Source organism: Artibeus jamaicensis, unplaced genomic scaffold (genome assembly GCF_021234435.1).
Source record: "Artibeus jamaicensis isolate MK-2021 breed Jamaican fruit bat unplaced genomic scaffold, CSHL_Jam_final contig_465, whole genome shotgun sequence".
In the NCBI taxonomy this organism is placed as follows: Eukaryota; Metazoa; Chordata; class Mammalia; order Chiroptera; family Phyllostomidae; genus Artibeus; species Artibeus jamaicensis.
In genome coordinates this window covers 14217822-14239587 of record NW_026521843.1, presented here as the reverse complement: position 1 = coordinate 14239587, position 21766 = coordinate 14217822, and the positions used below count along the sequence as shown (strand labels likewise).

At 55.4% G+C, this 21766-nt stretch overlaps 2 protein-coding genes across 2 annotated transcripts in view; one reads left to right on the top strand and one right to left on the bottom strand.

Annotated features, from left to right (window-relative positions):
• The window catches only part of CIB4 (calcium and integrin binding family member 4), a 43714-nt gene extending 39600 nt beyond the window's left edge, over nucleotides 1-4114 (top strand). Inside the window, exons 5-7 of the mRNA XM_037146763.2 lie at nucleotides 1393-1502; nucleotides 2375-2463; nucleotides 3924-4114. Of these exons, the coding sequence (XP_037002658.1) occupies nucleotides 1393-1502; nucleotides 2375-2463; nucleotides 3924-3954 (230 nt within the window). The 3' untranslated portion in view covers nucleotides 3955-4114. The remainder of the gene's footprint in view (nucleotides 1-1392; nucleotides 1503-2374; nucleotides 2464-3923) is intronic.
• Nucleotides 4115-5836: 1722 nt separating this feature from the next.
• FAM166C (family with sequence similarity 166 member C) lies at nucleotides 5837-19668 on the bottom strand. The gene is made up of 4 exons (XM_037146554.2): nucleotides 19595-19668; nucleotides 9146-9419; nucleotides 7962-8074; nucleotides 5837-5981 (listed from the first exon to the last, which is right to left on the bottom strand). Exons 1-4 carry the CDS (start codon nucleotides 19666-19668, stop codon nucleotides 5837-5839), a joined length of 606 nt encoding a protein of 201 aa, XP_037002449.2.
• Between the last annotated feature and the right edge of the window lie 2098 nt (nucleotides 19669-21766).

Sequence of the window (21766 nt, the reverse complement as noted above, 5' to 3'; positions counted from 1 at the left end):
TGGAAGAGTCGGGTTGCCCATTTGCCGAGAAGGGCACAGCTGTGAGAGCGGCAGGTGTGCGGGCAGGGTGAAGGCGGGCCTGTGTAGAGTTCAGGTTTGAACGAGTTGCATTTGAGGGACCTGTTAGACCACGTGGAGAGGGCAGGAAGGTGGGTGGGAATATGCGCACCTGGAGTTCTCCCCTGGAGAACTGGAAGTATGAATTTGGGGACATGAGATTAAGAAAGTGTGATCATTTAATCTTTGTGTGCCTCAGTTTCTCTACCTATCTTAGGAGGACTAAACGCAGTGAAATGTAAATCGCGTAGACCACTGCCTGGCGCACCTGTGCGTGTCCAGGTGGTAATTATACAGGCCTAAGCTTCCTGAGTCTGCTGCGTGGCTGACGAGTGGTTTAGGGACTGAGTCCGGTGTCCTTGGGGAGGCCTGCCTCATTCTGCCATTCAAGGACCTTCAAAGCTCAGTCCACCTTCCAGACCTAACCTCTGACCTTCTCCCAAGCCTTGCTCCCCTCGCCCTGGACTGGTCACCCCAGCGTGGTTCCTTCTCTGCCTCTGACCCTGACACCGTCTCCAGTCACCATCTCTGCAGGCCCAAGTCTTTACTGCTTTTCTGATGCCTCCTCCTCCAAGAAGTCTCCCTCATCCGCACCCCCAATCCCAACCAGGCGTGAAGTTGCCCATCTGGAAACCCTTGAAGTTTTGGGGTGCCTGTTCCCCTCTCCCTGCAGCCAAGCTGCTTGGGTGCCAGGTGGTGTCCCCTGTACCCCCAGCCTGAGAGGTCCTTGGGGGCAAGACCCGACCTGGCACATCTGCGCACCGGTGCAGGGTGACAGGAGCAGGTGCTTGTGCCTCTGTCCTCAGCTCCACACCAGCCCGCTCCTGCTGTCCCCTGACACCGGCGCCCGGCCACCCAGAGACCCATTGGCTCGTGAGCTCGGAGACCAACGTTTCCACAGCACGGTGGTCGACACGGGGCTCGGGGGCCAGCTGAGCCGGGTCTGAGTCCCTGCCTTTCCACTTACTGGCAGTGTGGATGACACCACTGTGCCTCAGTTTCTCTTTGGTCCAGTGAAACAAATAGAAGGTTGATGGTAAAGATTCAGTGACTTAAATCAGGTGAAACTCTCAGGACAAATTTGAACAGGAGCACGCTAAATCAGTGCTGCTGCTGCTTCTCCTTCTGCTGCTGCTGCTGCTTGTTTATTGTGTTATTAGGCACCACCTTCATCATCAGCCTGCTCTGTGCAGTAGTGCCCTGCTCCTCAGGCCTGGCTGGTCTCACTGAGTGCCAGGTTCTAGGCCCACGGCAGCAGCTGGCTTCTGTGGGGCGTCCCACAGGCTGGTGGGAGCCTGTAGGTCCTCCCTCTCAGGCCCCGCCTCCTCCTCGCAGATTTTAATGAGAACGGCTTCATCGACGAGGAGGACCTGCAGAGGATCGTCCTGCGGCTGCTCAACAGTGACGATGTGTCGGAGGACCTGCTGACCGACCTCATGAGCCACGTGTGTGCCAGGGCTACACAGGGGGGGACAGGACAGGCTGGCACCCAATGCCCCAGACCTGGCCAGGGAGGTGCCCTGAGGGATGGGCACATGGCTGGAGGCCCCCCCCCCCCAGTTTTCTGTCCTTCCTCCAGGATCAGGACTTCCTCCCACGACTCCCTTCCGGGGTCCCCAGAGCAGTGTGCCAAGCCACCCACTCCAAGGGTCGCTCTCACACCAACACTGCAGGCAGGTGGCCCAACAGCGGCTTGGCAGCAAATGAGTACCTCACATCACCCCCTCCCACATTTTCCCAGCATCACATAATGGCCAGGGGTCCTGGCGTGACAGTGCAGAGTGTGACAGGACATGAAGACCGGCCCGTGAACCCAGCAGGGCACCGGCCCCCTTGTCCTAAGACCATGAGAACCCATGAGGGCTTTTGATCTGAATGGGAACTAGAAGCAAATCTGATCCCTTGAAGGGTCATTGCTGCCTCTGCAACCTGATTGGACCCCTTACAGTGCAGGGCTCCTGCTTGTGGCCAGGTGACAGGAGTGGGTGGTGGTGGGCAGTCACCCTGTTCACCCTGTGCCCGTTCTCACTGCTAAGTTTGTGCTGGAAGCACCTAGAGGGCCCCTCCAGTGTGAGACCTGCCCCCAAGGCCCTGGACCTCCGTGCACCTGACCACATTTCTCTGCACTTCGGGGTCCTTGTCTGGGGGGCGGTGCGGGGAGGAGAACCCTGACTCCTGGGGGGTCAGGGGACTCTGGGATGTGTGTGAAGGCTCCCTCTGGCAGGGAGCCCCTGCAGGCAGTGCCCCCCTTCCCCTGAGCCCCCCCCATCTCTCACCTGACCCCTTCTGCTCTCCGCTCCGTCCGCACCTCGGCCAGGTCCTGAATGAGTCAGATCTAGACAATGACAACATGCTGTCTTTCTCTGAGTTTGAACACGCGATGGCCAAGGCTCCAGACTTCATGAAGTAAGTGGGGCTGGAGGCGGGGGTATGCCCAGCAAAGTGGGGGACAGGAAGGGCCCCCCAGTCTCCCATCAGCCAATGGGGCACCTCTGTCTTCCCAAGGGGGTCATGAGTTTCTGGGGGCACTTCCCAGGTTCTTTCAGAGTCAACAGAACTGGAGCGCTAGAGAAATTAGATAACCTAGCGCCAGGGAGCAGGGTTTTAGCAGGCTGGGCTGCTGAAGGGGAGGACTGCATCCCAGCTTTACGGATGACGTGCGTGGCCCAGACCTCAGGTGCTGCCCCCTACAGCCAGCAGCCCACCTGTGTGCGGCTCCCAAAGCCCACGGGGCTCCAGGACCCACCTGGGGAGCTGCCTTTGCCACAGCCAGTCCTCTGTCTCCCCTCACAACCTCCGGGGGTCACTAGGAGTTGGGGGGTGTGCAGAGGGTGTGAAGATGCTGGAGGTAGAACTCAGAGAAGAATTCAAGCACTTTTAAACCTTATTTCAGGCAGAAAAGGGCCTAATGGTCTCGCCGGGCCCACACCCCCCGAGATAACGGACCATTTCCAAATCTGTTTGGAGCCTCCTGGGTGTGGGGAGAGCGCCGCCCCGCAGGCAGCCTGCTGGAGCCCCTGCAGTGCTGAGCTGGCCTCTCTGGGCCTGTGTCCGCTACTCCCGGGCCGATTCTGCCCCCGGCCTCATAGTCTGGGGGACTTGGGGGCAAGAAAGAATGCCCACCCAAAACGATTGAACAAACCAATCAGAATAGAACAAAGACACCTAGACCTCAGAGAGCCCCTGTCAGCAACCTGGGACAGGTCAGTGCCCAGTCTCTGCCTCTCACCTCAGCAACTCCATCCTTAGCTCTGCACGCAAACCAGCAGTCTCTGCCTCGTCAGACGTGGGCCAAATGTGGCCCCCATGCAGCGGTCATCTCCTTGACTTCAAATGACCCTCAGGGACTCCTAAGTAACGTCCTTCAGCCGTGATTCCACATTTACACTTGATCTTAACCAAAAGGCCGACAAGCCATGTGTGACCCCAAATTTGCAGAGAGGGGATCCGATTGGCCCAGCTCCAGTCAGGGGCCCACACCTCTTCTCACCGCCTGGAGGGATGGGAGGGCTCCATTCCGATGTGGCTGCAGGGGGCTTGGCTTGGGCAGACTCTCCCGTAAGAGGGTCCACACTTAGGACCACCCCAACCAAGGGTAATGCCTCTTCTTTCATGACAGCCCGCCACGTAATTGAGGCCAGAAGCCTGTCCTTCAGTTTTTCTCTGAATCTCTCCCATTTCTTTCCACGGGTTCCAGCATCACAAAGTTCCGATGTCCTTTGCACTCCGGCAACACTAAAAGTTGCTTAAAGAGGGCTCTGGGTTGGCTCGAGAGAGCTGCAAGTTGGCCGACACAGAAAAGGGGGCGCGTGGGGTCAGGGGGGTGTTGGACCTGCAGGCTCGGAGTGGCTCATGGGTTCTTCCAGCTCCTTCCGGATTCACTTCTGGGGATGCTGAGGGGGCCCTAAACCCCTGCTCCGGTGACTTCGACGGGACCACGGAACTTGGAATCCAGCCCCTTCCAGGCTCTAGGGGACTCGGGTTAGAAGTGTGACTTTGTTCCTGTCCCTCCCTCACTTATAAAATATTGTTTACTTAATAAAGCAAAAGAAAAGTCTTCTCTTTGCCCCATTAGTTCATCTTTTTTTCCCTTTAATGCGGGGTCACATAGAAATTGTATTTTTTAAAATTAAGGACTGCTTGTTCCAGTGTTTAAGTTTGCCGATGATGCCAAGCAAGCTGGAGTGTCCTGTCCTTCCGGAGGCAGGCTTCAAATCCCAGCCATCACCACGGCAGAGACCGGGCCAAGTGGGATGAGATTCACTGGGAAAAGACACGTCCTTCCCTCCTCTCACTGGAGCTCCCCCGCCCCCAACCCCACACCTTTCCTCGAGTCTGTCCATGACTCCTGCACAGAGGCGCTCAGAGCGGGTCATTCTGTTTTGGCCCCCTTGGCGCCCCCAGGCCCTCAGGATGTGACAGTGTGTGACCAGGAGTTGGGGTTTATTTGCTTTGCTATTTGGCCAAGGACTGAAAAGAATTTGGACCCTGCAGGAACTCTGTGGGGTCCAGCTGGCCAGGGACCCCAGGACACAGAAGCCCCTTCTGGGGTCTCTGAGGGCTGTCAGATGCCTCTGTGATGGGAACATGGTCTCACTTACACACACTGCCCCGGGGGGAGGGGCCTGAGTGCTGGCCCACAGGGCAGGGCTGTCTCCCGCTCTGTGTGGAACCTGCAGAGGTCCCCTTGCCCGCAGGTCCCGACTCGCCATTTAGGAGTAAGAAGGGCCCTGTTGCTGCATGGAGTCGCTGGATCAAATCCAGGAGATGCTGTGATGTTGGAGGGCTCCTGCTGGCCTGTGGTCCCCATCCCAGGTCCTGCCCATTGAGGGGCTGTCACCTGCACCCTGTCCCCTGTCCCAGGCGAAAGGGCTCCCAGCCCTTTTTCCTAGGAGTTGGAAGCAGCAGCCTGGTGAAAGCAGACACACCAGACCCTGGACTCCCAGGCCACCTCAGACATGTGACCTCGGAACCCACTCCCCGTGTCCCCGTCTGGCCTAGAGCTTCCTGAAACATAGTCTTCGAAGAATGGCTTAGTCCTGTGTCACTCCCTCCTGTTCCCTTCTGGAAACAGTCCCGGGGTGGATGGCCAGTCAGCATGTCCATGCCACCTCGGGCAGGACACAGGAAGGTGCACTTCTCCTCGGGGCACACAGGGTCCTTTGGGATCCAAAGGGCTACATCATCCCTGCACCCAGTCTCCATCTGGACCACAACCAGGGCCTGGGTGTCAGAAAGACCTGGGTTCTAGTCCTGGCTGTGCCATTTCCAAGCTGTGTGAAGTTGGGCAACTTCTCTGGGCCTCAGGGTCTACCAGTAGCACCTCTGCTGTTACAGGGCGCTGTGTGGACTAAATAACACTGAGCCAGGGCTCAAACAGGAGTCTCTTTGCATATGACACCCAGGTCAATCGTCTGGGATCACTGCACCCTCATTTGCAGACATGGGACAATGGGCTTCCTTGGTTACACCAGTGGGAGGCATCTCTGTACCTGCATGACCTGCCACCAAGACTCAGGAGCCCGACAGTCCTCAGTTCTACCCCCTTCGCGTCCGGGGGAGAGGCGGGCAAGCAGGTCACTGGACACCACTTTTTCTTGGCTTGAAGCCCTTGGGCTGAGCTTTCCATGGCCCTTCAGACACTGTGCTGTGCGACCCTCCGATGCTGTCCTGCTGCGGCCAAGAGCTCCTGGAGCTCAGAGGAGAGGAGTGTGGGGGAGTCACGGCTAAATATTTTATTCCAAAGAGCCACCCTGTCTGAGGCCACAGCTCTCAGGCATCACGCTCTGAACTCAAAGTAGGAGTCTCTCTTCTGCCGCTCCTGTGAGGAGACCCTCTTCCCCGATGGGAACGTCTGGTAGGTCTTCAGGTTATCGGGGGACAATCTTAAAAGGTGCCACTTATCCTTCGGGCTCAGCGGAGGCCTGGGGGGAGGGTGGAGGCAGTGTTAGGGGGGTGCCAGGGAGGGAGGGTGCAAACTGCCCCCCCACAGCCCCACCTGCCTATTCCCTGGCCCATGTGGCCCCTCACCCTGCTGGCCGCGCATCAGCTTAGCACCTGGTAAGTCACCCTGCCCTTGACACAGGTTACATTTGCACAAGGGTAGAGCATTTAAGAGCAGGGACATGGATGGCAGGCAGACCTGGGATAGATTTGGGCCCAGCTGCTGCTGGAAGCGTGCACATCAAATGAACAGACATTGGTACTTGCCTCTTAGCTCTGTGTGGAGGCGTCAGTGAGGTGATGCATATAAAGCACTTAGCACAATGCTGCACGAGGAGCAGACGCTCAGCCAGTGTTGTAAGGAATGTTGATGGTGATGGTGGTGATGATGGTGGTGATGATGGTGGTAATAGTAATGGATGGTGGTGATGGTGGTGATGGTGATGATGGTGATGATGGTGGTGATGGTGATGATGGTGGTGATGGTGATGATGGTGATGATGGTGGTGATGGTGATGATGGTGGTGATGGTGGTGATGGTGGTGATGGTGGTGATGGTGGTGATGGTGTTGATGGTGTTGATGGTGGTGATGGTGATGATGGTGGTGATGGTGGTGATGGTGATGATGGTGATGATGGTGGTGATGGTGATGATGGTGATGATGGTGGTGATGGTGTTGATGGCGATGAAACTCAGGGAAGGGCAGGCACTTGCCCCAGGCCACAGAGGCAAGCAAGAAAAGGGCTGACTGCGGGCAGTGACCCTCTTACTCCCGACGCCTGGCGGGCCTCTGCGTCGGACGTGGAGCCGTCCCCGCAGCGCAGGATGACAGGCAGTTAGGAGAAGAAACAGAGCGGGTTGTCCTTGGCTCCCCGTGGCTGTGGGAGCTGCAGATCCTGCCCAGAGCAGTTTCAAGAGGAGGTGCAACCCCAGGAGAGGCCCCACACTGTCTTCAGCTTTGGGCTGACTCAGAGCCGCCCCAAGAGGGGAGAGGGCTAACCCAGGGTCCTAGAGGTGGCATCAGGAGGCCTGGGTTCCTCCACATTTGACCTCCAGCCAGACTTGCCACCTGGCACAAATTTCTGAGGCTATTGCTAAGCCTCAGTTTTCCTACTTATAAAATGGGCTCATCCTTCTTGCAGAGGGGAGCCTATAGAGGTGGTTGTTTGTTTCTTTGAAAGAATCATTAAGTTCTATGGAAAGTGTTGCTGCTCAACAATGACAAGGACGAGGCAAGTCAGGGGTCAGCATGGAGTCAGAAACCGAAGACCTTCCCACTGACATCCTGATGCCCCTGACCTCCCAGCGCCCCGACCCCACACGACACCTTCAGGGCACAGACTTCTGACTTCCCTGCTTGGGCAGCAGGAGGGAAAGTGAGGCAACCGGTGCCTGGGACATCTTGCAGGGCCCAGCTGCCCTTTTCTGGGGGAAAGAAAGCCCTCCCAGATAAAAGCAGTCAGGTGCAAGGATGGAGGGACTTTCATGGTTTGTCAGATGGACAGTTGGACTTTGAAAGCTATTTTCAAGTCCCTAGGAGAACATTTTCCAAGTCTGGTTGGGGTTGGGGGCAAGAGTCCCTGTTCTATGTAGTGTCCTCCACATCCACCAGAGGGCAGCAGCTCCTCGCTGCTCCGGGCAGCTGCACCCCCGTTTGGGGGCGAGCGCCAGGGCAAGGGAAGAAACCTAGGGATTCAGCCTCACAAAAATTATGGGGGTTGCATCTGGCTAGGAAAACGCTCTTCCTGGTTCGGCCCATTCAGGTTCCTGGCATCCGGAAGCTCCCAGAACCCTGACCCCCTTGCTCTGTAACTGTCACCCTTCAGAGTAAAGGCTCTTTAGGGCAAGATCCTGACTCAGTTCTCCGTCCGGGGTGCCTGCAGGCATGGCTGGCTGAGCCCAGGTGCCCGGTGCACATGTGTTTGCTAACCGGGTGGATGGAGGGAAGGCAGGTACTCACAGGTCGGTGGGGATGGGGTACCGTTCCCGCTCCTTCACAGGCAACACGAAATAGGGGACCCGGGGCACGGTGTTCGTCTTGTCTCGATAGTGCTTTCGATGCTCCTGTGCCATCTACAGTTCAACCAGGCAAGAGATGAGTTTGTTGGTGAACGGGAGTGACCTTGGGCACCTACAGTCCCTGCCTGGCTGCACCTGAGCAGGGGTGTTATCTGCCTCCCCTAGTGCCCCTGGAGCGGTCCCCAGCTTGGCGACCTCCCTGAGCCTGGCTCCTCACCCATCTAATGGGGATAAGACCAGGCACCACACCAGCTTGGCTATGGAGAGCAAATGACACAAGTGACCAGCAGAGGTAAGCTATGTGAGGCCCAGCTCAGCAGGTGGTACAGGGAAATCCTGTGCATTCCTTCCTTCCTTCCCCTCCCTCCTGGATGGAACATGCTCTGTGTGCCCAGATGGAGAGCAAAGGCCAGCGCAGGCCCGTTGAACTGTCCCACAGCTCCTCAGATCTGACAGCATTTGCCCGGTCCTCTCCCTGGAGCTCCCAGGCACCCGTGACTTTGACCAGCCTGGAAGGAGGTTTGCAAGGGAGACGGTGAGGGAGACAGTGAGGTTTCCAGAACAGGTGGAGGGTGGGCCCAGCCCCCACTAGGGTGGATGCCCGTGGCAGCCGAGGAGTGTCTGAACCAGGGCCAGAGGAGCAGGACAAGAACACGGAGCTGTGGGCGGGTCCCCTCCACTTGCCTCTAGGACATCTGGGGCCCAGTCTGGTGCTGAGGTCGACTTGGGGCATGTCCTCAGAGGCCTGTGGAGCAGGAGGTGTCGGGTGGGCACCCGGCTCCAGGTGGTCAAGTACAGCCAAGAGCAGACTCGGGGCTGGGGCCCGGTGGGGACTTGGTGAGCCCTTTGTTCACATGATGTTCACCTGGGGGAGTTTTTCAGCCTTCACTCAGGCAGAGGGTAAGTAAGGGTCCCCGGGGCCGAGAGGCTACAGGGCAGTGGGGGAGCTGGGACTGAGTCACTGGAGCCCCTCAGGGAGGGGAGATCCAAGAAGCAGAGTCCCTGAGCCCTCTCCTCAGGGCCCTGCCCCTGGCTTAGCTCACTGGGTGCCCTGCCGGCTCAGGGGCTCTGTGATAGCAAACAAGGGCGTCTGGGGGTGAGAGGCCACTCCCGGCCCCTGCCCACCTGGTAGAAGCGGTAGAGTTCGGTGGAGCGGTCACTGTCCAGGTTGAAGCGGGTGTAGCTGGGCCTGTGCAGCCAGCGGGACCGGGCCTGGGAGCGGTCACACAGCACCAAGTCAGGGTTTGGGGAGTAGATGGTTGGAAAGTGGCCACCTTTGCTAAAGGGAGTGCCGCTGTTCTCCAGGGCTGCGTTGCGGTGGTCCTGGAAGTACTTGAGAGTGGCGTTGCCATAGGTGGAGCCGAAGGAGTAGTCCAGGCCAGGAACGTGGCCTTTGTACCTGCGACAGCAGTTGGGGGTGGGGGTGGGGGACAGAGGTCAGGGAAGGGCTCCAGGGCCACCTCCACAGGGTGCCCTTAAAACCTGGGGGTGAGGCCACTGGGCCTGTGGGTCACCTCTGAGCCTCAAGAGGCTGCCTAAGGCTCAGTACCCAGCTCAGGTCCCTGCGGGAAGGACAAATGAGACACTGTGAACCTCTTCCTCCCCTAGACTTCCAGGCTGGTCACATCTCCAGACCAGAGGCTTACACAGGGGCCAGAGCTCTGGGGTCCCGTCCCGACCCCCTCGGCAAGGCTGTCAGCACGTCACTGTTTCCTAACAGGCTGTTTGGGGGCTGCTCTGGAGATGGGGGGTCTCCTGCAGCATCCCCAGGGCGCCCCGCAGGGGAGGGACGCCGCCCTGCCACTGCAACATCCTGGGTTTCTCCATTCCAGGGACTCATCCTGCACCGGGGGCTACAGGACGATGAGGTCTTTGAAGCCAGCGCTCCAGCGCTCCCTCTGAGAGTGGCTGTGGGCTCCAGTCTGCTCCCCAGTAAGATGGATGCTGGCTGGCAACTAGGCAGTGATGCACGACTTCCTTCTCTTTGTCTTCACGTGGAAGGCGAGGAAGGTAAGAACAGTGACTGGGCTCCCCAGTGCTCTTCGATGCAGGCAGAGCATAAGGAAGGTCCCTCCCTGCTGACTGGTCCTCCCCACCCTCAGCTGTGCCTCCTAGAATCTTGCAGCGCTTCAGTTTGCCTGGGCCAGAGCAGGGAGAGATCGGTCCACAGAGCAGGCAGCAAGGGGAGAACCTCCCTTCAGCCTCACCTGTCGGGTCCCTGGGCGACTCTGCTCCCGATACCCTGACCTGGGCAGTCCTAACCCTTTTCCACCTGCCTCTGCCCTTGCGCTGGTCTCTCCTGAGTTCCTTGCTGGTGGCCCTGTCTCCTGCCCCGGGAAAGATGGTGAGCTGGTGAGTGCCTGTGAGTCTGTGGGCTGGCCTTGGCCACTACCAGGACAGAGTTCTCCTTGTTGCCAAGGCTCACCCCCTCCTGGGTGGGGGTCCCTCACTCCTGCCTCACTCGAGGCTCCCGACCCCCATCCACCCCTCCCTGTCTCACTCCGCCTCTGCCCTTCCTCCTGGCCACCTGCCGTCTCTCCTTCCTCCTTCACTTCTCCCCTTCTACCTGCGAGCTGCACATTTTCCCACATTTTCCCTAGACCGCGAGGGTCTGCAGTGAGCTGTGTTTTCTCACGTACCATCCATTCTATTCCTCTGTTTTTGAATTCCTCTAAGGAATCCTCTGGAACTTCTTGATTTCTTCCTCTCCTACTCTTTCCGTGACCGGTCTGACTTCTGACCCACCACTAAATGTGAACCTGCACTTCTTCATTAAAGCCACAGAAGGTCCTCCAATCACCAAGTCCGATGTCCTGCCCTCATTGCAACATATGCACTGGGGGAAACTCATTTGGAAGAAACATACCCTGAGAGGCAGAGGCAGGGTTCCTGAGCCTTCTCTGTGCTGGGTTTGAGACCTAGTAATAGTATGAGTTCAGTAAAGCCAGCAATCAAAGCCAGCGACAGGGGGGTGCCTCTTCCTTCAACCCAGTGAGTCCATGAAGAGGGAGCCCCCCAGGAGGAGGGAGACTCCCACGGAAGTCTCTGTCCCCCACTTGCTCTTCTATGTAGGAGGTGGAGGAACACTGGCGAGTGGAAGGGAAAAAGACAGGACTTGTTGAAGCCCACCCCTCCTTGCCCCTTTCCTTGGAAGCAGGGAAGCCCACACGGCTCCCCCCCACCCTGTTCTGGGTGGACACGCTCTGCCCTCGGAGGAAAGCCTGCCTGGCCCAGCCCTGCTGACTCGGGCTGGGCTCAGTGTCAGCCTCGTCCCCCACTGTCCGCTGTGGCTCTTTCGTTTCTCAAGGGGTTTGGAACACAGAGAACAAACGAGGTGCTGGTCACCGGGTCCTGCCAACCCCCAGCAAGATGGTAATGATGCAACAGAAGGAAGATGAGACCTTGAATGTCAGACTGGCCAAGGGCCACTCAGGTACAAAGGCAGCTGCCAGCAGGAGGGGACGGAGGAAATAGAGCCCCCTGGAGTCCAGTGACAAAATCCTGCCAACTAAGAGATGATACAAAAGGAAAAAAACAGTAATGTAGAAACCATTCGAAGGACTGGGTAACACCAGGAGGGGCAACCAGGTGAAGGCTGGGTGCAGAGCAGAATGTGTTACAAACCCGGCAGAGGAAGAACTAGTTTAAATAACAACTGTTGGGGAGTGGGGGGGGGGCGTGGGAATGCTCTCACTGCGAATTTCTAAAGCAGAATCAGCATGTGGCATCTAAAACGGAACCGTGTTGTTAAACACATATGCACATGTATGCACACACGTGTGCACACACACCATCATGACTCTAAGCCCGCTCTGGTTTCTGCTTTCTCTCTCTCTCAGACGGATCTTTTATGAACTAGTGTCTCCTGTGAGGAATTGGCACTTATCTAAAGTCCAGCCCTTCTCCCATTTTCCTTTAGTGGCCTTTGCCTCGTTTCATCCTCGTAAGATGACATTTCATGCTCTTCGCAGGCGACTCTCCCACGGTCGTCCTCTGTCCCACGGCGACAAGCCTTCCTCTTGGCTCAGCCGGACAGTCTCACGTCTCCCAGCTGGGGTCCTACAGCAAGTTCCTTCCCGCCCAGCCTGGCGTCCACACCGATGCCAGGCCACCGAGGCTCATGGCTCTCGCCACGTCCCCACAGGCGCCCTAGGCCCAGGAATGTTACTGGCATCTCTGGGGCCCCACATGCTCCTGAAGCCCCCAAACCTTCTTATGAGCCTCTGCTCCTGGGGCCTCTGCCCTCCCGCCCCTCGGGGCATTTCCCACCCACTCCCAGGAGCAGGGCTCTCTGCCACCTTCGCTGACCTCAGCCTCTACCAATCTCTGTGCTTCCCAGCGAGATTATCCTTCAACCACACGGACCCCGTTAGCTCATTTCCTCTGCTAATCTGCGTTCGCCTTTATCCCCAACACCTGCACAGCGCCTGACTCGTGACAAGTGTTCAATGCATGTTCACGGAGGAGGCGGAAGTCCAGAAACCCGGGGGCACCACGTCTTGGAATGCTGTTTCCAAAGGGGCTTGTCTCTGTCACAAAGCGTCCCACCCACGGGGGCGTTTGCGCTCCTTCGAAGAAAGTAGCTATAGAAATGTGACGTGTTCTTGTGATTCTTCCCTCCGCCTCCCCCAGGCTCTCCGTGAGCTCCTCCTCTGCTCCACCTTCTCCGAACGCCAAGGTATTTGCATTCCAATAGAACAGGAGCCATCTCCTCCGCACCCTCACCCTCCAAATTTCTGCCTGGATTCCGGCACCCCGTTGGAAACTGGCTGCTCAGGGAGGGGCACGTGCATGTGCATGCAAACGTCCACGTTTATTTAGCACTCTGTGGGCACGCCTTGGCCACCTCGGCTGTGTCCCTCGTGCACACCTGTGCCTGCGAGCTGGGAGCACGCCCCCGTGCCATGCGGCTGGAGAGCCTGTCAAAGGCCTGCTTTGTTGGTCACGTGGCAGGGGGAGGTGGAGAGGAACAGAGGGGAACTGCGGGTCTCCTGGCAGGGCCTCCGACAGTCCCTGCGGTGCCACCACCTTCCTCCTCCTCCATTGACGCCTTCACCGCCCCTGTGCCCCTCACCCACCTGCACACCACATGAGCTAGGAGCCAGTGCTCGGGCGGCCCCCGGGCAGCGATCACACCACCATCCCGAAGTCCACCGTGGTTGGCTACTGGGCGGATTGGGAGCAGCCCCTCCCTGCCACTTAATGGCACTGGGTGGCAACCTGAAAATTAATTACCAGGAGCCACCGGGGATCCCGTGAGCAGCCTGATTAATTAACTTGTTACCATTAGCGTGCCCTCGTCCCACAGCCGCCCTCCTCTCTGCCACACTGCCAGCCGAGCACAATTCTGATCAGACTCTTCCCCTGGGCAAGGCCCCCCAGGGCTCCCCATTGCCTACAAAAATCAAGAATAAACTGAGCCTGGTGCTCAAGGGCCTGCTCCAGTCGGGCCTCGGAGGGAGGTCTGTGCCATCTCATCACCCACTTTCACGCCGTAGCTCTCCCACTCCAGCCAAACAGGCCACTAGCTCCTGTGGACATATATCCTTTGGGCGCCCCCACCCCATGTTTTTCTCCTGCCACCCCTCTGTCGGGGAGACGCTGTTCTCCTCCTCTGCCTGCACTGTGATCTCACCCACCCTTCAGGGAGTGTGTCAAACGCCCCATTTGCGTGGAGCCCCTTCTGACCCACCCAGCGGCCATGGCCGTCCCCTCCGCCGAACTGTCTTTGCTCTTTGTGCCTCTGTTACGTCTCAGTTCACGCTGTGCTGTGTTGTAGTTACCTGGGCCCTCCGTATGGTCTTTCCTTGGGAACTGTAAACTCCGTGGGGAGGGAGGGCTGTGTGCTATTCATATCTCCATCCTTAGCACGCCTGGCACTCTGTAAATATTGGTGGTTTGAACTGACAATTGGAGGCACATTTTTAAGGGTTAATGTTTCCTCTGGAGAGAAGGGAGGTCCCTGTTCCAGAGCCCAGGTCCCCAGGGCCTGTGACGCCTGCTTTTAGGAAGGCTCCCCAGTTCCCCAGGGCCGGGTGAGAAGGCCGGTGACCTATCTGGACACGCAGGGTCTCCTACATGCTCCTGAGCAGAGAGGCTTCACTTCACAGCCTGGGAAGCACTGCCCTGTCTTGGGGGCTACACCTCCGGAGCCAGAGCCTGGGCGGAAATGCAAGGGACTTTGAAACACAGCTGCCAAATCCGCCCTCCCCCTCCACCCCACTCTCACCCCAGGAGGTGAGACCTCAGGCCTGAAGAAGTTGTCAGGATCAGGCAGAGGGTGCGCGACTGCTAAATTTTCAGGATATTTGCACACCTGTTGTTAGAGAAGCTAGTATTAAAAATTAAATTACATAAAGTTACTATTAAAGAAATTATATGAAAAACAAAGGTAATAAATACTGAAAACTCATCACTTCCTAGGTATTTTATACATTTGCCTGTCGTCTGTGTTCTTGAGGTGGTTTCTGTCGATTGTGGCTCTACGGTGGGGTTTGAGGGATGCCCACCGCTGCGTGTCCCCTCCCAGCTCCGTGTTTAGTGCATCGTGTTGACAGCTCGGCTTCAGCTGTGGCGGGAGTATTTATAGCGCAGAAATGAGTGAGCGCTACAGAACCAGGCTTCTTCTCTCCAGAGATTAGGTTGCTAATCATTCACCAGCACAAACTGGGTTTGCCCATCTGTTATACGGGGATTCTGGGGCAGGGGGCACAGCCACCTTGTGGGACCACCCTCTTGACAATGGCCAGTTGTCAAGGCCCTGAGGTCCCGGCCCAGCTCAGTGGCAGATATGAGCAGAGCTGTCCCTCCAGACAATGGAGGGAGGGGCTGGTACAAGTCCTCCTGCCCTCCCTCCCTCCCTCCCTCCCTCCCTCCCGGCAGGAGCTGTGGGCACTGGTGGGGGGCAGGGGGAAGCAGTCTGGGTGTGGATGAATGCACAGTGCCAGGTCACCTGTTTGCACAGAGCTCCTGGTGAGGTGTGGTGGGAGACAGAGCAAGGGAAAGGAGGTCAGCCAGATGTGACCTGGAAGCAGGAGGCACAGAGTGTCACTAGGCCAGTCTCATCTCTTCATAGGCTTTTACAGTCCCGGGGATGCTGACCCAAGAGTTCCCGCAAGGTCAGGGATGGTACACAGGCCAGAGAGAGGCAAGATGCTTGAGGACCGTGCCGCCTGGAGCATCCGGGAGCGCCCTGGCCAACCAGTCTGAAGACCAGCATCCTGTTTCCCACTATACCTGCAATCAGGCCGTGAACACCACAGGGGTCTGACTAATGGTGACAGCTAGCAATGGGAAGGACCAGGGCAATGGGAGGGGGGTTGAAGTCACAAAGACCTGGCTGGGCATCTTGCTGAATGACCTGGGGCAAATTTCTCACTTCTCTTCTAGGTTGTTGGGAAGGGTTTTTAATAAAAAGTTCATAAAGAACCCAGCACAGTGCCTGCCATATAGTAGGTGCTCATAAATGGGGGCTTACAGTGCTGCCCTGGGGCCTCGGTGACCTGGTTCCAGCCCAGCTCTTCCATCACCAACCCAAGGCTCAGGCCGGTCCCCCTGGACCTCGGTGATGGCATCAGAAACAAGACAGGGCTGGGTTACCCGATCTCCGAGGTCCTCAGCACTGTGGATATTCCTGTCTCTATGAATAAAATGGATAAGGGGGACGATTTGAGCATCAGAAGACACTGGCTGCACTGAAAATCCTGTGATTAATGTTAGAAAAGACACACACAAATAATAATTACCCAAGCGTGGTGGGGACTCTTGGATTCTTTTGTTAACAAAATTGCCAGTGAGGTAACATTTGGAAAGATAAGACAACTCAACTCATCTGCTCACTGATGAGGATCTTTGGGGAGAGCAGGCCCCTCCTGGGCAGGTACAGCTGAGAAAGCAGCAGGTCCAGGCTCAGCCGCTCAGCCGCTCAGATGAGCCCAGTCCAGGCTTGGAGCCTTGTCTACAGATCACGCGTTATAACAATTTCTAGACCAGTAACAGGACAGAGTGCTCAAGGGTAATGCGGGCAACGCTGTACACAGGACAACATCTGGGGATTGCTTCTGAAACAATCACCTCCCCCACCCACCCACTCAGACCTAAACAGAGTGGGGCAACCATGGGGGAGGGCTAAGTTCCAAGTGGAGACTGTGGGGAGCCTAAGGAAAAAATACATCAATGTATAAAATCAAACCTGATGATAAACACCCACAATGTGCTATAAACAGCACTCTCCAAGACTGCAAAGATGGACTTGAACTAATGTGTATTTACCCCAGCTGGGAACCCGTCGAGGGCAGCCCCCACACTGTTTTTGTCTTAATAAAGCACCTGGAATATCTTAAGCATTCAACGTGTCTTTATCAAATGAAAGCCTAGAGGAATGAAAGAACAGGAAAATGTGACCTGGCAAATCAGCTCTGTCTGATGGGAACCCAAGGAGCGTGTGAGCTCTCCAAGGTCCTGCCCACAAGCGGGCTGGTTAAAACTGCAGGACCAGCCCCCAGTTACTGCACAGCCTCCGTGTGTGGAAGTGCTTTCAATACCACAGCCCCTCACATGTGTTGCTTGTCCTGCTTCAAAACAACCCAAACTTCTTGGGTTTCAACCCAAAGTGGGTAGAAGCTTTATTATACTTAATAAACAAGCATATTATGAAAATCTTGTGTTCATTTTTTAATCTGTTCAGTTCACAAGGGAGAGCATATTTTTTCCCACCCACATGAAGACCTGCCTGTAGAACTCTCAAGACATTAATTTCATTCATACACTCATTCATTCATTCATTCTATACAGATGAGCTAAAACTGTGAAGGTTGCTTCTCAGAATGCAGCTTCTGCCCTCAATGCCTGTGGTAACTGAAAGGAGAGATAAGACAATCTTATACCTCGAGAGGAGGTTGGGAGTGGAAATCTCAGGCACTTTGGGAGAAAGAGCAAGAAGGAAACAATCAGACTTGCATTTTGGGTGTTTGGAGTTTGAAAATATCCAGAGACAAAAGGGTAGGTTTGGTTCTGCATCTGGAAATGCTAAAGGCCAGGCAGCCCTGGGGGCGGGGAAGCTTTCAAAGCCAGCGCACTGTGAGGATGAGCGAGGTCACTGGGAGAGCCAGACACGCACCTGAGGATAGTGCGCACTACTGTCCTGCCAGCATTTCAAGCCCCACCCCCAGGTGCCCACTGGTCTCCTTAACTTCTTTTTAAAATACATTTATTGATTATACTATTACAGTTGCCCCATTTTCCTCCCCTATATTCTCTTCTACCTTGTATCGCCCCTCCCAGCATCACTCCCCCAACTTAGTTTATGTCCATGGGTCATACATATAATTCTGCACCTTCTCCATTTCCTATACTATTCTTAACCTCCCCTTTTCTATACTGTACCAACCATTTATGCTTCTTGTTCCCTGTCCCTTTCCTCATTCTCCCCACTTCTCCTCCCCGCTCATAACCCTCCATGTGATCTCCATTTCTGTGAATCTCTTCCTGTTCTAGTTGTTTGCTTAGTTCATTTTTGTTTGTTTGTTTTTTTAGGTTTGGTTGTTGAAAGTTGTGAGTTTGTTGTCATTTTACTGTTCATATTTTTGATCATCTTCTTTTTCTTACATAAGTCCCTTTAACATTTCGTATAATAAGGGCTTGGTAATGATGAACTTCTTTAATTTGACCTTTTCTGAGAAGCATTTTATCTGCCCTCCCATTCTAAATGAAAACTTTGCTGGACAGAGTCATCTTGGATGTAGGTCCTTGCCTTTCACGACTTTGAATACTTCTTTTAAGCCCCTTCTTGTCTGCAAGGTTTCTTTTGAGAAATCAGCTGACAGTCTAATGGGAACTCCTTTGTAGGTGACTGTCCCCTTATCTCTTGCTGCTTCTAGGATTCTCTCCTTCACTTTTATCTTGGTTAATGATGATGTGCCTTGATGTGTTCCTCCTTGGGTCCAACTTCTTTGGGACTCTCTGAGCTTCCTGGATTTCCTGGAAGTCTATTTTCTTTGCCAGATTGGGGAAGTTCTCTGTAATTGAGTTTTCAAATAAGTTTTCAATGTCTTGCTCTTCCTCTTCTCCTCCTGGAACCCTTATGATTTGGATGTTGGAATGTTTAAGGTTGTCCCAGAGGTTCCTAAGCCTCTCCTTTTTTTTGAATTCTTGTTTCTTCATTCTGTTCTGGTTGCATATTTACTTCTTCCTTCTGCTCCAAACCATTGATTTCAGTCCCAGTTTCCTTACCATCACTGTTGGTTTCCTGAACATTTTCCTTTATTTCACTTTTCATAGCCTTCACTTTTCCCTCTATTTTGTGACCACACTCAGCTGTTTCTGTGAGCACCCTGATTACCAGTGTTTTGAACTGTGCATCTGATAGGTCAGCTATCTCTTTGTCACTTAGTTGTATTTTTTCTGGAGCTTTGATCTGTTCTTTTTTTTTTTTTTTTTTTTTTTTTTTTTGTATCCCTGGGTCTGTTACATAGTAAGCGGCAGAGCCTCTGGTGTTTGCTAGGGTGGGGCAACCTTGTGTTATGGTGCAGTATGTGAGGGAGGGGACAGAGAGGGAACAATGCCACTTGCTCAGCTCTCTGTGGGCTTTCAGTCACTTTCTCCGCTACCCACAAGTAAATTGGGCTCTTGAGGTGCTGATTCCGGAGTGGTGGGGTTTCTCCAACAGACTCTCTTGTGAGACTAGGAATTTCTCCCACCATCTCAATCTTCATAAGTTGTTACAGTCAGAAGTTCTGAGGCTTTACCTCTCCACCCTGGAACCCTGGGTTACGCAGTCTGTCTCAATCCCCAGTTGTTCCTCTGGGTTTATCCATATGCAAATGTGGGACCACCCACTCTGCCCCAGCCACCTTGCCCACCCTGGTCCTCCAGCCCCTGCCTTGTCCCACCTCCTCTCCACCCGAGCTTTCCATCTCTGCCCCTCCTACCGGTCTGGATGAGTGTTTCTTCTTTAACTCCTTGGTTGTCAGACTTCCATGCAGTTTGACTTTCTGGCAGTACTGGTTATTTTTTGTTTTTAAATTGGTTGTTGCCCTTATTTTGGTTGTGCGAGGAGGCAAAGTGTATCTACCTATGCCTCCATTGTGGCTGGAAGTGTCCTTAGCTTCTTAAGGGACAAATACTAATGTTGCAAAAGTCCTGGGTGCCAGGACTGTGCTGGAGGCTGACGAGCCTGCTAACTTTGGGAGGATTTCTCACCTTCCTGCTCCTGCCTGGGGGTCCCCAACCCCGTAGGAAGTCTCCCTCTCCTCCCAAAACTGGCCCACATCCACTGGAGGTCCCCTATCAGGGCCTGGGTACATTCTGTCTCTGCAGGGACTGACTCCCTACCAACGGGGACCTGGACAGCCTCACCTCCACACCCAGCCACCGCCTGCCCTGAGCACTCATCCCCTGGCAGGGGGTGGGGGGGCCACCCAGCTGGGCGGAAAATTGGCACCTCGGGTTCCTTCAGACCCCATAGATGCAGGGGCGGAGTTTGGATGACAGACGAGGGTTTCAGGGGCAGGGAAAGGGAGAGGTACCCCGGGGGCTCCAACCTGCAGGTTCAGCCTGGGTGCGCTGTGGCCTTACCCTGGCATGAGGGCAGGGGGCCGGTAGGCAGCACTGAACTCGGTCACTAGGGTGCCTGCGCTGCGGGAGGCCATGGTGGGTGCGAGGAGCGCTCAGCGAGCCCTGCTTCTGGCGTTTTCCGCTGGAGGGTCAACCGGCAACCACGCGCCTGGCAACGCCAGTGCGGCTGGGAAGCCTCCGTGTTCCTGGGCCGCCGCCCACCCCCACTCAAAACCCACTTCCTGAGGCAGACCCTCGTGGCGCGCGCTGAAAATGCTCCATTCTCCATGTGCAATAGTGGTGACCCTGCAAACCGCCAATCCCTCCGAGCTTGCTCTCACGTCCAGGAATGGGCTCATCTCTGGACTTTGCCGCGTGGTGTGGTGACGCTCAGACGTGGGACGGAACTGGGAAGTCTCCGAGGAGTCCCAGCTGGGTTCGTCCTCTGCACCACCGGACTCGCAGTGGCCCTGCTTGGAACACCCTTGCTTTGGAGGAGGCACAGGAGCCTCCCTGCGGGAGCTGCTGCTCCCACTCTGGGGGTCGAGTGCCCCCAGGCCCCCCCACCCCCACCCTGCTAGAGTCATTTTTCCCCAGGGCTGCCCACCATGCTCCAGTTCACCAGGGGGGTTCTTTCATTAATCGCTCCTCTCTCCCTGGGACCTCCCATCTCATCTTGCCCTTCAAACTAATAGTTTGTAGGGGCAAAAAGCAAATGATGACAACATCGGGATTTGTGACTGACATTTGTCCCAGCTCAAATCTACAGGCAGGGCGTGTTGGCCCGGAGAGCAAACCTTCGGAAGGTCCCCGAGTGTTCTTTTGTAATAATGCCGCTCTCCCGTAACTGTTCGGCGCCCCCCATTCGCATTTCTCTGGTGACCCTCACACCAGCCCTGGGTTCTTTGGCGGGGGAGGGAGAAGCCTTGGGTCTTTAACGCAGACGGGGTGACGGAAGGGTGGCAGTCTCCAGAGCATGACGCTGTTTGGGACTCGGACCCAGACCTGCTTTCCCAGCAACCCCAGCAGAGTCCTGGTATCAGTCAGAACGCTCTGCAGTTTACCCTTGTCCTTCACAGCCTCATTTCATCTGCCAGATGAGCAGTGCTCTCTTCACAGCGTGACTCTAAATGGCAGCTGATGAAGACCACAGGCACTAAGGAGCTCACAGGCCCCTGGAGCAGCCGGGATTCTCTGAAGGCTTCCTCTGGCAGATAACAATGGAACTGGGGGGAGCCACAGGCTTCCATGAGGTGCGAGAAGCAGGAGAACAGGTCGGGGAAGGAGAGGAAACTGAAAGGGAATGAATGACTGCAGACGAGGTGGGAGGAGTCCTCACCCAGCCTTCACAGCTCCGTCATAACCGGGTATTTCTAAATTCTCCTCGCAGAGCCTGGGCCACAGTAAGAAAATATTTACAAAAGTCGTAAAAGGACAACCCTCAGTTCAGGGGTGCCATACTCCAGGAAGGGGTTTCTAATGACCCCCTCCCCAACTCCAGCCCAGAACAAGGTCAAGTGTGTACTCTTCTCCCCCATTCATGGCTCCTGAGCTCACTCTGCTCAAGGACACATCACACCTGTGTCTGCTTGTCTGTGTTCTAGGCCATCTGTCTCTTGCACTTGAGGTCCAGTGCTGTATCATATTCATCCCTGAATCCCCAGGGCCTGGTACTAGAAGGGGTTCGGAACATGTTTGTTGAATAAATTGTATATTGAGTTACCAAAATGGGTAATGGGAGAATGGAAATTAAAAGTGGGAGCTGGCTCAGATTTCAGAAGGGTCAGCTGGCTCAGCTGAAGGATGCTCCGTGTTGGCAAGGTGGGACTGGCAGGTGGAACAACTTTGTGCATACGGAAACTGAGGTTCAGCGAAGCTTGTTGCCTTGCCCAGGGCAAGTTCATGGGCTTTTTCCCCAGAGATTCACAGGTGCATTGGCGACCTCATGAGACTCACCCCTTTCAAGAAAGAAACCCCAGAGAGATTAGGGAGGAGACAGATTTTTTTTTCTATGAAGTGCCACCCAGTCAATTTAGTTTTTTTAAAAAAGAGATATTGACTTCGGGTCCGGATGGCAGTGTAGGCAGACATGGCTCACCTCTTTGCACAACCACATCAAAATTACAACTAAAATATAGAACAACCATCACTCAGAATCATCAGAAATCAAATGGAATGCAAGTCTGACTATGG